At 44.6% G+C, this 16,424-nt stretch overlaps 1 protein-coding gene across 3 annotated transcripts in view; it reads left to right on the top strand.

Annotated features, from left to right (window-relative positions):
* Positions 1–15,501, top strand: part of STARD3NL (STARD3 N-terminal like) — a 128,275-nt gene extending 112,774 nt beyond the window's left edge. For all 3 annotated transcript variants that reach the window (XM_040353207.1, XM_040353206.1, XM_040353205.1), the window contains 3 exons: positions 4,658–4,756; positions 6,364–6,426; positions 14,775–15,501. In XM_040353207.1, the coding sequence (XP_040209141.1) occupies positions 4,658–4,756; positions 6,364–6,416 (152 nt within the window). In that variant the 3' untranslated portion in view covers positions 6,417–6,426; positions 14,775–15,501. The remainder of the gene's footprint in view (positions 1–4,657; positions 4,757–6,363; positions 6,427–14,774) is intronic.
* The last annotated feature ends 923 nt before the right edge of the window (positions 15,502–16,424 follow it).

Raw genomic sequence — 16,424 nt, 5'->3', positions numbered from 1 at the left:
GGGGACACCCAAAGGAAGGAGAAGTGGACAATGTGGGGGACACCAGAAGAGGAGGTAAGAGGGAGCTCTGTGCAATACCATCTCACAGAGCAGGTAAGTAAAACATATTTTTTTATTTTAATAAAAAAAAAATGTTTTAACCACTTCCCTACCGGCCCATAGTAAAATGACGTCCACAAAGAACTTCTGCCGTTCAGAGTGGACGTCATATGACGTCCTGGGCTTTCCGGGTGGATATCTGAATGATGCCTGCAGCTAAGAGGCATCATTCAGATATCCTTCTAAACTGCCGGCGATTCTGCACAACGTAAGAACGATCATAGCGGCGGTTCCGCCGCTAGATCGTTCTTACAGGCGGCGGGAGGGGACATCCCCCCCCCTCCCGCCGCCATCCGGTGCTTCTCCGGGCTCTCCCGTGCCATCGGGGGCCCGGAGAACGAATCGTCCGGCGCTCGCAGGAAGCATAGAGATGACTGGTGACCAGATGGTCACCAGTCATCTCTATGACCGTCGGAGGACCCGGGCGCGATGTGATGACGTCACGCCCGGGTCCCCGTAAGTAAACAAAGCCGCGATTGCGGCTGCTAAGCAACCACAAGCATGAGATCGGTGAATTTTTTTTCACCGATTTCATGCTTTCCAGCCTGGAGGAGAGATGTGGGGTCTTATTGACCCCGCATCTCTCCATAAAGAGTACCTGTCACACACATTCCTATTACAAGGGATGTTTACATTCCTTGTAATAGGAATAAAAGTGATCAAAAAAAAAAAAAAATTAAAAAAAAAAGTGTAAAAAAAGAAATAAATATATAAAAAAAAAAAAGAAATAAAAATTTATTTTTTTAACGCCCCTGTCCCCGGTAGCTTGCGCGCAGAAGCGAACGCACACGCAAGTCCCGCCGACATATCTAAACGCCGTTTAAACCACATATGTGAGGTATCGCCGCGTGCGTTAGAGTGCCAGCAACAATTCTAGCACTAGATCTCCTCTGTAAATCTAAACTGGTAACCTGTAAAAAATTTCAAATCGTTGCCTATGGAGATTTTTAAGTACCGAAGTTTGGCGCCATTCCATGAGTGTGCGCAATTTTAAAGCGTGACATGTTAGGTATCTATTTACTCGGTGTAACATCATATTTCATATTTTACAGAAAAATTGGGCTAACTTTACTGTTTTTAAATTTTTTTAATTCATGAAACAATTTTTTTCCCAAAAAAAGGCGTTTGAAAAATTATTGCGCAAATACCGTGCAAGATAAAAGGTTTCAATGACCGTCGTTTTATTCCCTAGGGTGTCTGCTAAAAAAACATATATAATGTTTGGGGGTTCTGCGTAATTTTATAGCAAAAAAATTATGATTTGTACATGTAGGAGAGAAGTGCCAGAATAGGCCTGGTATGGAAGTGTGTATAACTGCCCGGTATGGAAGAGGTTAATACTTTAATTAAAGGCATCTAAATCTTGTGAGAACAGTACTTCTTTTTATGCAGTTTCAATGAATAACTATTCTTAGTTCTTTCCCTATGTGTACAATAAATAAGCACAGCAAAAGTAGAATAAATTAAAGAATTGCTTAATACAGAACTGACCTGATTTTGTATTTAAATCTTCAAAGTAGGACACGTGATGGAGATATCTCTCCAGACAGCTAGAATATATTTGCAGCAGATGGCATGCCGGTAATTAATCTCCATGCAGAGCTAAAAGCACCATTTAATCTAGATATGCATTTTATTTAAGAACATGTATTTTTTCACAGAACTAGCATCAGTATCTTTCTTGTTCCCCCCCCCCCCCCCTTGCAGCAGCACTCAGACTGGTACAGAAACAGACCCCCCCCCCCCCCTCCCTTCCCTTCATCTAGTGAAGGGTTCCTCAAACTATGGCCCTTCAGCTTTTGCGGAACTACACATCCCATGAGGCATTGCAAAACTCTGACATTCACAGACATGACTAGGCATGATGGGAATTGCAGTTCCTGAACAACTGGAGGGCCAAGTTTGAAGACTAGTGAATCAGCCAGGACTCTAATGCATTATACAGTACTGCCATTGTAACGCCAGTGTGTTAGACTTCAATGAGGATAAATGCCCACTGACACCATCGTGCACTACCACTGACATTTTTATGCATTGAAGCACATTGCATTTGACAGCTCATTTAAAATGAAAGTGCAGCAATGCCCCTAGATGCAAGTCAAGATAGTGCAGTCTTTATTTTTTGTTAAATACAACACAGGATACCATGTATTATAGTGCACTACATTGGGTTGCAGCACACGGTGGTGATGCATTGGGGTGCCATTCAAAATCGGTGACACTTCAGCAAACCATTGCGTTACTGCTTCGAAATATGTATGAATAGCCCTTAGTTGGCTGATCACTAATAATTGATATCCACATATACAAACAACATATTTGACTTAAAATATTGTATGTTTATGTATTTGTAATTTTTATGTTTATATTATTCATAGCTATTTTACAGCCCAGGCATTAGTAAATCTGCTTGGGTTAGACTCGCAGCCATTTTTGAATTGGAAAATTTTGAATAATTTAAAATGTGTCCCCAAACCCCACTAAATTCTATGTGGGGTAAATCTTGGTATACATTCATATTTCTTGCGAGACTTGGCTGAGCTATGGGGGACATGTACCAATGGCAAAATAAAAAAGTACAACAGGGAGAGGACCTTTTCAAGCTGCTTTATGGGCTAAATTGAAGACGCACAAATCCTCTAAATTACAGGTTTGGGGGATGTGTTAATTAGAGGGGTGATGCTGCGCTGTTTAGACAATAACGGTGATGGAAGTATGTGTACTTCCTTAATATAGCTGTGCAAATAGCAAAATAATGTAAACACAGAATGACTTGTGCAACTGCAAAATAAACGTGCAGCGAACTGCATGCCAACAGTGCAAATACTAAACGTAGCAAATAGGTGTATAAACCTTCAAATATGAAAGCAATGTGCAATAATGCTAAAGTGCAAATACAATCCAAAAAATTGCAGAACATGCGACTTCAGTGTGCAAACAAATGCAGAAACAAAACATGCAACTTCACATGTGCAAAAATGCTACTAAATTGTGCAAAAGATTCAGAATTCCAAGAATATATACAACATGCGACTTCAAATGTGCAAAATGCAAATTAGCAGTCCGTGAATAGTCTGTTCCTTTTCTTGTGCAGAGTGCATCTGGGACCAGAAAAGGGAGGTGTGTGATGGGGCTGCCTTCTCTCCTTACTGTGCAGGCACACTTCCGTGAGAGAACACACTAGTGTAGATGGCCTCTTACCTGAGGGCAATGAGGCAACAGCATGTAGTAATTAAATGCTCTGTTTCTCTGGAGTTTCGCTGGTAGACGGGTTCCACACACTGTATGCCCCCCAAGGTATTATTCTCCAAGTGGTCGGTACCAGGGTGCTATATGGTCTCTCATGAGTGGAGTGTCACATGTACATGGGGAAGTATGAATGGAGATGGAAGATACCAGATAGTGTAGTATGTTTAAACAACAATATTTATTAGTCCTTAGAACCATGATAAGAAAGGTTCTCACAAATGCTGTATGTTAAAAAACGTATATCCACGAGCAGCGTGCTCGTCTGCTGGCGGCACTTCTAGTTCCTATTGCCGTCCCACATATCTTAGGGGATGTGTTGAAGCACGATCTTCACTAGGGGTGCACATCTTCACTGGTCTCACGATTTGATTACGATTATCTTGTCCACGATTCGATTTGATTCGATATCATGATGCATCACGATTACTTGCCAAGTTCACATGGTTAAAGAAATTCAAGCAGTCAGAAAAACTAAATTTTTCTCCAGTGGCAGAGGCATGGTGGGGGTCAGAGGCGTGGTGGGGATGGTGGGATCAAACTGGGATGGTGGGATCGGAGGCATGGTGACATGAGGCAGTGGGGTGATGGTAGTGGAGGGATAAAATCAGTGACACTGGCACTTACCTGCTATTAGTGGATTCCCCCTCCTCCATGCTGCTCTGTGTGTTTTCCCCCTTCTGGTGCCTCCAGTGAAGCCTTTCTTTATGTTGAGTCTCCTTGAGCTCCTCCCCCTGCACTGTACTGGCTGTTAGCTCATCAGCTGACTTTCTGCTTAAGGGAAGGAAGGGGGCTTTATCCACCATGCAGGCTCTGCCCCTGTGTTTCTCCCGGAGAGACAGAGCACTGCACAGAGCGAAGGATGACATCATCAAAAATCGTTTCAGCCGACTTGCAGCATTGCGAACGTCCGGATCGCCATACATCGATCCGATTTATATTCAACACCCCTAATCTTCACAGGCAGACTCAGGGAAGAGAAGGTCGAGGTGGGCTCATTCGTAATGCTGGCAGACAACTGGCTACTCTACGTCTGTGAGGATGTAGATGCAGATGGTTTTGTCTGCCAGTCAACTATCTGCTGGGTGTACTAATTGTCAGTCGCTCCTGCCATACACAGCCTCTATCTAGTTTTTTTTGGGAGATGAATGGAATGGCTGTTTTTTACTGAAACAATGGTGATGGTTGGGTGAACATATGATACTTTTATTGCACAATAATTACAGCAATGCAAGCCACAAGCTAAGAAAAATATATGACATGACCAGTATTCACTATAATGACAATTTAACATTCAATTTTTTTTTTTTAGGACGTTTAATGATACAAAGTGTTCGTGAACAAGCTCCTCTTTTGCAACCTGGACCAATATCAGATGGACAATTCTATTCACCCCCTGAATCTCCTGCAGGTACTGTATTTACACATTTTCTGATTACTGTTGTTTTATCAATCCTGATAGAAAAATGTAATGTAGAGGCCTATCGGCTGTTACCGAAATTCAGTCATATTTGTACTGATAGAAAAAATCTGTTCTGTGCAAAGTACTTGTTCAACTGTCAGAATCTATATAGGGTTTTGAGTTTATTAGTGGATAGCACATCGCTGCTTTGAAATCTGAACAAGTCTCATAACTCCCTAGCACAGAATTAAAAGGGAAGTATGGCTTAAAAAAAAAAAAAAAAAATGGCTGCAGCTGTCCCCAGCCACCGCTAAGACTGAAAACTGAGCGATCAAAGACAGCTGATCGCTCAGTTCTTGGTGTCCAGCCTGCAGAGAGCCGGTGACTGTCAGTCACCGGCTCTCTGCTCTGCAAGGGGAAGGGGGGTCATACTGAGCAAAAGGGAAGTACAGAAGAAGCATATGGACCATGCAGGGGGCACACTGAACACCATTGTTATGGGGGAAAAGATCAATGAAAACCAGCAGTCATTTAAAACACCAGTATTTAAGGGGACACACACTATTGACCATCAATTTTAAAAGGGGCATTTGCCACCACCATAACCCCCTGACTATTGAAGTATACAAGCTGTTCTGTGGATTACATAGTCTTGACCACTGCACTGTATACATATATGTCCTAAACTAAACACGTTTGGGAGCATGCATTGCATCAGTTATTTTTTTATTTTTTTTCCAAGATGATTTGTATTTATTTTTTTTATTATTATACTGTACAGTAAAAAGTAAAACTTCCAGTGGTTAGAATATATACCAGCAAATAAAGCTGTCTCTGTCTAAGAAATGCATATGAAAGACATTTGGGTGCAGAGTGGCATGACCAAGCAATTGTCTGTGAATTTACAACAGCACAGAAAACTAAAACAATGAAGGGTATTACAGACTAGTAGTCAAGTGATTATATTATATATAGTATACGGTAGTTGATTTTAATATAGTTGTTCATTTTAAACCACTTAACGATGGTTTGTTTTTATTTTTTCTTCATAAGCGATTAGCACTTATGAGTTATTTTTGTACCTGGGTGGTGGTTCATAGTTGATTGTAAATATATATATATATATATATATATATATATATATATATATATATATATATATATATATATATATATATTTTTAATAATGCCAACAAAGTATTTATCCCTTATTTTGTAAGCTCTTCTATTATGTGCAAAATAAAACTTATGTTTAGGAACTTTGTTAATTTTTTAATCCCTTACTAATTGCAGTGATTGTCAGTGTTGTCAAACAGCAAGCTAATCGCATTTTAGAGGTTCTGTAACAATGTTGTTTTAGATTTTACATATTTAACATGTTGGGAGTATTGAAGGTTCTGTATTTTAGTGACATGGCTCCCTCTTGTGGCTAGCTTGAAGTAATACATATTGACTAATATATATTTGTTTACTTTCATTGTGCATTGAGCTGTATTCCCAGCTTTAGGTTTTGATTTTTAATATTTGCCTGGGGGGATATATTTCTGTATAGATAGTTACATAATTGTTTTACGTTAAAAAGCAGTCATTGCACTTAACCTTGTTTATATTAACAGAATCTGATGAGGAAGCTGATGAGAAACAAGACAGTGAAAAGCTTTTGGTGTAAGATTATCAAGGTAAACTGCTGTTATGTTTATTAAATAACACTGTCTGATAAAACTGAAAGCTCCCGCTATGATCTGATGTTCGCATGAAATTAAGTTGCATTTGATAAAATTAGCTTAACCTGCAACTTATAAGTAAATTTCTCACACACTTTAACTATTAAAGCTACATTAGAAAATGAACACACATATACAGTAATTCCTCCTACTCATTTCTAAATAGAGTGTGCCTCATTGCCCTATTAAGAGGCTCAGATATTGCAGTGGAGCAGAACTTTGAAATGGAGCATAGAGTTGCTGACATTTATGGTCTTATATGGCACTTAGGCAGACTGTATTTGAAGGGTATTATTATTCATATTTTTAAATTGGATTTTTTTTATTTATTTTTTATCACCAAAAAAGCCGGTCCGTGTGGACCGTCATCATACAATCACAACATTTAGAAACAACAATACCCTGTATCGGGTAAGTAACAATACAATTGTACAGTCACATATACAGGCAAAGACAATCTACAGCTTACTAGTCCTATACCGTATTTTCCCGCTGTGTCTTTGTAACCCGTTAACTAGGCCCTCACGAGCCGGCTTCCCGACCCATTTTCCGTTTTCTAGTAGAGATTAGAGTAGTAAAGAAAAAAGATAGAAAAAAGAGCAGAATGAGGTTAGGTAATAGCTGGGGGGGGGGGCTTTTGGGGGGGGGAGCTGCACGAGCAGGGCTAGCCCTGAAAGCGCCCTCAAGGGCGTATCAAAGTTTCCGGTTTCCGTTTTATTCCTGGATAATCAAGTCGCCCCAGATACTGGGGACCCCTCTACATTCGGTTGAGTCAGTAGGTGGTCATCCGTTTCCCTGAGTCTCTGTCCCTCTTCCGAAAATCTAAAAATGTTATACAATTGCCACGTGTCTGAGTATGTCTCCCTTCGCTGTTGGCTGGAAAGGACCAGATCCTCCATACGGCTGATCTCATCCACCCTGTTTAGCCACATAGCTACGGTCGGCGGGTGAGGGGACTTCCAGAGGAGGGGCACGCAGGCCTTGGCTGCGTCCAAAAGGTGACGCACCACCGATTTTTTTTATATACCCCAGGCGACAAGTCGTTAGCGTGTAGGAGAAAGTAAGCCGGGTCATCCGGGATAACACTTCCCGTAAATTGCTGGGTGACCCGTCGGACCTCACCCCAGAAGCCCCTGAGCCGTGGACATGACCAAAATATATGCAGCATGGTGCCTCTATCCTGTTGGCATCTCCAACAGGTGGCCGTGGTGTCAGGAAATAGCTTACTCAGCAGGTCTGGGGTCCTATCCAGCGTGTGAGTATTTTATAGTTAGTTTCTTGCGTTCTGGCACACACCGACGATTTATGTGTGAAGCAAACTATATTTTGCTTTTTGTTGGCCGAAAATTGCGTACCCAATTCCCCCTCCCACTGGGCCAGGGCTGGGATCTGATATTCTCCTGGCGGAGTGTTCAGTAATGTATACATCTGGGACAGAGTATGGGGGAGTACCCCAGAGTCAATACATAAGTCCTCAAAGGTCGTCAGCGGTACCTGATCGGTCTGAGGTGCCGGTAGGCTGTTCAAGAAGTGGCGAGTTGTTGTGTTCTCAGGAAATCAAGGCGATATGCGCCTTCAGGGTCCATCAGCTCTGCCGCCGATTTCCACCTCCCCCCGCACTAAAGTGAGATGCCTGGAATAAATCCACCTTCGCCAGGTCGAGAAATTTCCCGTCGTGTAGTCCTGGTTCAAAAAGGGGGTGACCAATAATAGGTCTAAGGAGGGAGGTCCGTGATGAGAGGGAAGATTTTTCAAAAAGGTCCGCACATATTTTAACCGTCGGCCCTATCAAAGGATGTTGTGTAATATGTGTGGGGAGTGATGTGTGGCACCAGGGGGCACGACGGAGAGGGGTCCTGCACTGACTTTGCTCTACCTGCGTCCAGAGCTTAATGTGCCTATGTCTACACCAATCAATTAGCCTGACAAGGTGTGCAGCATGGTAGTAGGTTCGTACATCTGGTAGCGCAAGGCCGCCATTTAGCTTGGGGAGAGAGAGTATCTCCCTACGGAGTCTTGATTTTTTCCCAGCCCATAGGAAGTGGGAAAATACAGAGTGTAATTGCCGAAAGTATTCTTCCGGTATATGAATCGGGATAGCCTGGAGGAGGTATAAGAATTTCGGTAGTATAGTAATTTTTAGTATATTGCACCTACCTAGCCAGGAGTGGAGGCCCCCTGTCCAGTGTGACAGCAACCTCCGGACCTCTGTCAGAAGGGGGGGAAGTTCAGCTTATACAGTTGCGACAGCGAGGGGGGGGATGTACGTACCTAGGTATTTTAGTGCGACCTCCGTCCATTTGAATCTAAAACTCTCCCTAAGCCGTGTAAGTTGGTGTTGTGGGATCCCCACCCCCATTGCCTCCGACTTTGTCATGTTGATCTTCAAGTTTGATAGCTTACCATAGGCCTCAAACTCTCGGAGGAGAGCCGGGAGAGACGTGTCTGGGTTTGTGAGGGTGAATAGTAGATCATCCGCGTAAGCGGAGACCTTGTATTGCGCGTCTGTGGTGTGTATTCCTGCGATTACGGGATTCTGGCGTATACGGCACAAAAAGGGCTCTAGAGAAAGTGCAAAGAGCAGGGGCGATAGGGGGCACCCCTGTCTCGTCCCGTTGGTGATGGGGAAAGCTTCCGACAGCACCCCGTTAACTCTCACTCTTGCTGTCGGTCCCCTGTATATCGCCGCTACCCAGTTCCTCATCTTCTCCCCCAATGCCTACGTGTTCTATAATGGACATCATGAACTGCCAGTCAACCCGGTCAAATGCCTTTTTGGCATCGGTCCCTAGAAACAGGCTAGGTGTCTTACTGGAGGAGGCAATGTGCAGGAGGTTGAGTACCTTAACCGTGTTGTCACGGGCCTCCCTGGTGGGTACAAATCCCACCTGGTCCTTGTGTATCAAGTGGGGGAGGTGGCTCTGTAGCCTGGAGGCCAAGATTTTGGTGTACAGCTTTAGATCTGTATTGAGAAGGGATATGGGGCGGTAACTGCCGCAGTTAGTGGGGTTTTTACCTTCTTTTGGGATCACAGAGATTTGAGCCTGTAGCGTGGTAATATGAAAGGACTTCCCCGAGCCTAGCTCATTGAACAGTCTCACTAAGTGTTGGCCCACTGATGGGAACAGTGTTCTGTAGTATGCCACTGTAAGGCCATTGGGTCCTGGAGCTTTACCTGGCTTGGCATTCTTCAGTGCACCCTGTAGCTCAGGAAGGGTAATGGGGTCCTCCAGACTTTCCCTAGCTTCAGACGACAGGGAGGGCATTAAGGACTCGGAGATATATGCTCTTATCATTTCCCGTGTAGGGGGGGGTTTGGCCAGATTATAAAGTGAGCTGTAATACCGGCGAAATTCTCGTGCGATTTGTTGGGGTTTGGATTGTTTCTGTCCCTTTGGGGATAGTACGTGGGGGTACGTATGAGGCCAGTCGACGCACGCGTATTGTGTTGGCCAGTAGTCTACCGCATTTATTGCCCGACTCGTAGGTGAAGCGCCGGCATGTTTGCAGTCCCGCTTTGGCCTTAAAGTGCAATAGATCCGATATCTGGGCACGGACAACATCGAGTTCTGCACCTGTCCGCCTATTCGGTGTCACCTTGTGCATCGTTTCTAATATCTGTAGTTTATCAAGAAGCAGGTTCAGTTGTGCCGTGCGTTCCTTTTTAAGGCGTGCGCCGTGTTTAATCAATAGTCCACGGACCACCGCCTTATGGGCTTCCCACACTACCCCTACGTCGCTGTCAGGTGTGGTATTGGTGGAGAAGTAGTGTCCCAACTCCCTCACCACTTCTGTCATGACATCGGTATTCTGCAGGAGGCTCTCATTCAGCCTCCATACTGGCCTCTGATCCCCTGCCTTGTCAAAGATTGAATATTTCAGGGTGACCGGGGCGTGGTCCGACCACGTAATCGACCCGATAGTGACCCCCCGGATCGCGTCTAGTTGTCCGTGCGGTAGTAAAAAATAATCGAGTCTCAAGTACGTCTGGTGAGGCTTAGAAAAAAAGGTGTAATCCCTGTCTCCAGGGTGTAGGAGCCGCCAGGCATCCACCAGTTGCATATTGTGCAGGGAGGCGTCGATACGTTTGAGAGTGTCACGCGTCAGGGCTGATGTCCCAGTGGACGTGTCTTCGGTCGGGATTAAGGCGACGTTCAGGTCACCCCCCACTATCAGCTGGCCCTCCGTGAAGCGACCGAGCTGTCCCAGACGCTTCTTAATAAAGACGTCCTGTTTGGCATTTGGGGGCGTAAAGATTAGCGAATGTCACTGTCTTGTCTCCTATCCTGCCTTTCAGGAAGAGAAAGCGTCCCTCCCTTACCGTCAGGACATCCAAGGGCGTCCACGGCACTCTCGCCGAGATTAGGATAGACACTCCCCTAGATTTGGCCTCTGAGTACTGAGAATGGTGCGCTATAGGGTAAAATCTGTTTTGCAAAAACGGTAGCCTACTTTCTTTTAAAGTATGTTTCTTGTAAGAGGACAACATCAGCCCCCATGCGTCGCATGTCCTGTAGCAGCATGCGCCGTTTTTCGGGCGTATTAAGGCCTTTAACATTAAGCGATATCACGGTAAGGACGTCCATGCTCATGCAGCAGGGGGTGGGGAGGGGGGGTCCAGAGTAGCTGGACGGGGTGGGGTTTAGGGTCGTTTCCGCGACCCCTGAGGGTGTTGGAGTGGGGAGGTGGAGTGTGAAGTGGAAGGTTGGGTAGCAGGCAAAAAGGAAGAAGAAGAGCAGATGGAAGAGGAAAGGAAATTCAAGTGGTAGGCTCCAGATGGGGCCACCAATCAGATATTACTAAGGTAGCCAAAATCAGCTATAGGCACTCTTCGTGGGTACCCCGAGCATCGAGTGCAATCCTAAGTGGGGAAGGTGGGCTAAACAGAGACCGAGAGCGAGCCCCCGACCCTCTCCACCCAACCCCGGCCAAAATATATAATGTGAAAACGATCAAAGCTGTAACCGACATCATACATTACAGTTATCAATAACAGTAGGACTGACATTCACTAAAACATTTAAGTGCAGTAAACAAGTTAAGGCAAACGGTGCAGAAAGTGCTAATGGGACATTCCGTTACCCATAAGGTGATGAGTTCAAGATCCCCAACCCTCTGTGCCAAACACTACCCGTCCCTCCACCCCAGATCTCGTACCCTCCCCCCCCCAACATCCAGACGGCAAGCCATCCCCACCCCCGGGGACCAATCTACAAATCCAAAGGTAGGTATGCATGTTCCTCTACAGTACATCATAATTGCCCCCTAACAGTAACATGCCCTGTGCCCCTGGGAGGGACCGCTGCAAAGTGAAGTATTCCTGTAGCGTGAGGGGGTCCCCACGGAGGGTGCCCCCCAGCTCATCATCTCAGGCCCCTCGGGATTTCCTCCCCCCCGCCCTCCAGGTCCCAGGCCAGCAAGTAAGTCCCACAGCAAAAATCAAAGACCCCGAAACCACGGGGGATGTCAGCTGCATACCTCCGGATTGCAGAGCCCGGCGTCTCCAGAAGCTACGGCCCACCAGGCACCACAGTCCATGCGGTCAGCCTGCCCCCGACCTTGTTGGCTCTCCTCCGAGGGAGCAGTCACACCATTAACGGAGCTTCTGCCATGTACAGCCCGGGCCAACGGGTGGAGGATACCCCCAAAGTCTCAATGGCAACGTCCCGGCCGGGAGTCCCCTCACCTGAGTCTGTTGATTCTCTCCCGCTGCGAGGGCTACAGAGGGTGTGGTAACCCCAGTTCGTGTCTGGTCAAGGGGGCACTACCAGGTTCAGTCAGCTGGCGCCATACGCCAGCTGGATGCGTGGCATGTGGGGAAAAGGGAGGCTAAGGGAGGGGGGGGGCACAGGGGAAACCATCCACCCAGGAACCCCCAGGGCGCACTGCCATCACATAGTTCATCAGGGGGGGAAAACGGGGGACACCCAGGGACAACGTGGCGGTTTTCCAGGGACCTCCACGGTATGGGCATCGCGTAGGCAGAAATAAGTGGGGAAGAGGGGGGGGAAGTCAAATGTGTGGCCCAGGGCCTACTCACGTCCCGCTCCTCCTCGTGATGAGTGGCGTCTTCTGGCATAATACATCATAGATTGGATCTAGAGTAGCAAAACAATAAAGGTGAAGATCCCTAAGAACTTAAAAAATGATATATATATATATATATATATATATATATATACACACTATTGTAGTCATAATGGGGCTTTAGATCCTGAAGGAGGAGGTGGAAACAGGAATGACGGGTAAGGTGAAATTAGAAGACTGGAAAGCTCCTGTTGTCTTCCAACAATAAGGCCCATTGGTCATTACATTTAGAATCTGTGAGATTGCCTTTAGCATATTAGAAATCCAGCAGGAGATGGTCATTGAGAATATGAATACTGTAGATTAGGTAGCTGTGTGGTTTTCCATCATCTCCCAACTGCTAGCTTGGCAGCAGTGAGGGTATGAGTTGTGAATGATTGTATATAACAAGGCCTGGATGCCTACTCCTAAGAGAGCCATGTACAGTGTGAGAGTCATCGGTGTTACTGATACGAGAAAAGTGCTGTTTGTGTCCCCATTCAGGAGATTCACTCTGTCTATTTGTCCTGTTTGCCATTATCATTGAAAGTAAAAGAAAACCCTGAATTCTGGGTTGTAGAGGGGAAATCTTCCAACGAGGACACTGGTTCTGGTGACCTGGGGGTCCCCAAGGAATTACTTTAATTTGCAGGGATTTCTCCTCACTTCCTGTTTTGGGACAGGAAGTGAATGTAAATTTCCGCAATGCGACACAGATGGCAAAAATAAATTGACCGGTGTTATAACCCTCCCTTGTTCTATCCAAAATGAAAAAATTCTGCTGTGTTTGAGTTGCTTTTTTAATAAAGTTGGTGGAAATGCATTATTAACTTATAGTAAGCAAATCAAATGCAATATTTTTTTTCCTTTTTTTTTTCCAGCTAATGTATAATCGTCCTGGTGTACAGTTGTGCTCATAAGTTTACATACCCCCGACACAATTTTTAGAGCTTGGACCATTTTCAGTGATGAGACCAAACAAATGTATTTATAAGTGGTTAAAGTGACAGCCTACATTTCCATTCAGATTTGCGTTAAACATCTAAAAACTGGAGCTGAATAATAGGTAATAGGTTGGAAGCCCTGGCAGTTTTTAATTGCTGTCTATGTCACCAGGACTGAAAGTAGGGGAAGATCCAAAAACCTTGTCATCGGAGCAGGAGTAGAGGACAAATCTTCCAATGTGTACACTTGCCAGGAGTTTTTCTATCACATGCCAGGACATGAAGCGAAATTTCATAAATGGCCAATTACCCTTATGGAATGGTGTTTCAACCATTCCCTACTCTATCCAACATGAAATAACTAAAGTTTTGACTTTAGATATTGTTAAAGTCTTAAAAAAACTGCCTGAAGCTTGCAGAAAATGTTGCGAAGGCTAAATAATAACTTGCTGTACATGCTGCTGTTACAAGAAGGTTCTGTGTGTAAGGCCTACCGTGATGTAACTTATAGCAAACCCTACACAGTGTACTGAAGCCAAACCAGTTCAAGATGCACTTTTATTGAATAAACTTAAGTGTTTGACTTAAACATAAGAGGATCCTGCTCCCTCAAAGCATGTGTAACTTGGCCCCCTGTATCACCTAAAAAACTTGGCTGATCCTGACTGACTATGCCCTCCCCTCTGTAAACTGACTACAATTTATCATGGCTGCTGAGCCCTAACACTGTGGTCAATTTTCATACCTGTCAGCCGCTGCTCTGCGCTGTCCTCTCTTCCCCTCCCTCTCTGCCTGTCAGCTCTGTCCACGCCACACTCCTCCCCTCCTGGTGCAATCAAATCTATACTATGATCATACCATCCCCTCTGGTATATAACGCTATGTGCCCCTGTGCCTGTGCTGTATTAAAAAAGTTGCAGATTATACCGTATATCAGAGCTTCTCCCGGCGCTCACGTGACTCTTCGGATCTCTCACCTCCCCGGCTGATGTCAGCGGCAGTGCTCGACCATGCCTACTATAGCTGTCAGCCGGAAAGAGGAGAGAGCCGAGGAGTCAAGTGAGCGCTCTGATATACTGTATAATGGGCATTTATTTTTTTCACAGCACAGGGGCACATAGCGTTGTATAATGGAGAGGATGCCATGATCATATTATAGTGGTTTAAAAACCACTTTAAGTTGTCTCAAAAATATAAAAATATGACTTTTATTATATTGTTTAGTGATGTGAACAGCTATATTTGTTTGTTATGTAAAACATGTATGAATAAGTTGTCTTTTTTTTCTCTCAGGAATATGTTCTTATTGCACGAATGAAATTGGTAAGAGGCAACAGCGATGAATCTTCATCAGCTCATCTAGCAGAGCGCGATATGCAGATGAATAAAAATGAGATGTAGTCATGCAGCTGATTACACTTCACAGATGCTGCTGTTCTGAAAGGCAAAATGGCTGCTAAGCTTGACGCCTTGAACACTGAAGTCAACATGGGCTGCAGGTAGCCATCTTCATCAATGACAACTTTGCTGCATACTTTGATTATTGGCACTGTAATGACTCTTGCTGCTTTGTGCTGTCACTGTTGTCCTGGAGGAGATAGTTCACTGGAACCGAAGATCGATCTCTATGCTGGTATCTACTGTCTGATATTCCTGTGCCTTTGTGTTTATTATAATGCTGGCTCCCATGCCAACCTAAAAACAGATTGTTTTGTGACATGCAGCTATGGAATGGTGATTTTTATACTACTTTGTCTATATGTTTACTGCTTGTGAAGCTCAGTTAAGATTGGCATAATGTGAATATTTGGTAGGTATAGTGTCTGCTGCGCTTGGACATTATCAAATGTGATTCGCAGAGTTTTTAAAAGTGCAGTGTCCACAAGGGCCTTCCCACTAGCTAAAGAATAGCTTGCATTAGTACTTCCTTCAGTAAACCTCCCTTTACCTAGCTGCTGTATTTATGACATACTTATTCATGTGTTCCTCAAACCTATTTACATTTTCTAAGTTCTTTTGATTTTTGTAATTTTTTATTTATTGATTTAATGCTTAGACACACTACCAAGCAGGGCTCAAGTCCTGCGGGAACGCGCGGGAACGGAGTCCCTGCACTTTTTTCACAGCAGGAACGCAGTTCCCTTTGCAGGACTAGAACAGCCGAGCCACCCGAGCCAATCCTTCACTAAACGGCGATGCCCAGCTCGAGTCACTGTCAGGGGCGAGCGAAAAAGTTCTTTCTAAATCTCGCGATAACTTGCGGCAAGACCTCCGCAATGTCTCCTGGGAACAATGACAAATGCTCCCAGGAGACATTGCGGCATCGAGGAAGTGACGGAATACCCGCACAATATCCGATGAATCCATATACAGGAAGCGGCCAGTTACATAAAGGATTACTAAGGTACAGTGGATCGAAAAAAAAACAAAAACATGCGGTTTAGTAATAATGCATATCGGCGTATAATTTTTTTTTTTTGGGGTGGGGGAGTGGATCTTGGGTGGGAGTTCCCACACTTTTTTCCCCAGGACTTGACCCCTGCTACCAAGGAATGTTCAAGCATGATTCTCTCACTATTCCTGGCCATACACAGATTTTTTTTATTGCTTTTTCTGTGAGAAAGAAAAATGACTCGCTGGGGTTGATTTACTAAAACTGGAGAGTGCAATATCTGGTGCAGCTGTGCATGGTAGTTAATCCGCTTCTAACTTCAGCTTGCTCAATAAAGCTTTGACAAAAAAATAACTGGAAGCTAATTGGTTTCTATACAGAACTGCTCCAGATTTTGTACTCTCCAGTCTTGACTGCATTCGGTTGGGAGTGAAGGTGGTAGTACCTTATCCTTTAAAGAAGTTGTAAAGAAAAAAATGTTTTCACCTTAATGCAAATTATGCATTAAGGTAAAAAAACATCAGATGCTGCCGCCCCCCTCCCGAGCCCCC

The sequence above is a fragment of the Rana temporaria genome, chromosome 5 (assembly GCF_905171775.1).
Source record: "Rana temporaria chromosome 5, aRanTem1.1, whole genome shotgun sequence".
Lineage (NCBI taxonomy): Eukaryota > Metazoa > Chordata > Amphibia > Anura > Ranidae > Rana > Rana temporaria.
This window is presented reverse-complemented; position numbering and strand designations above follow the sequence as displayed.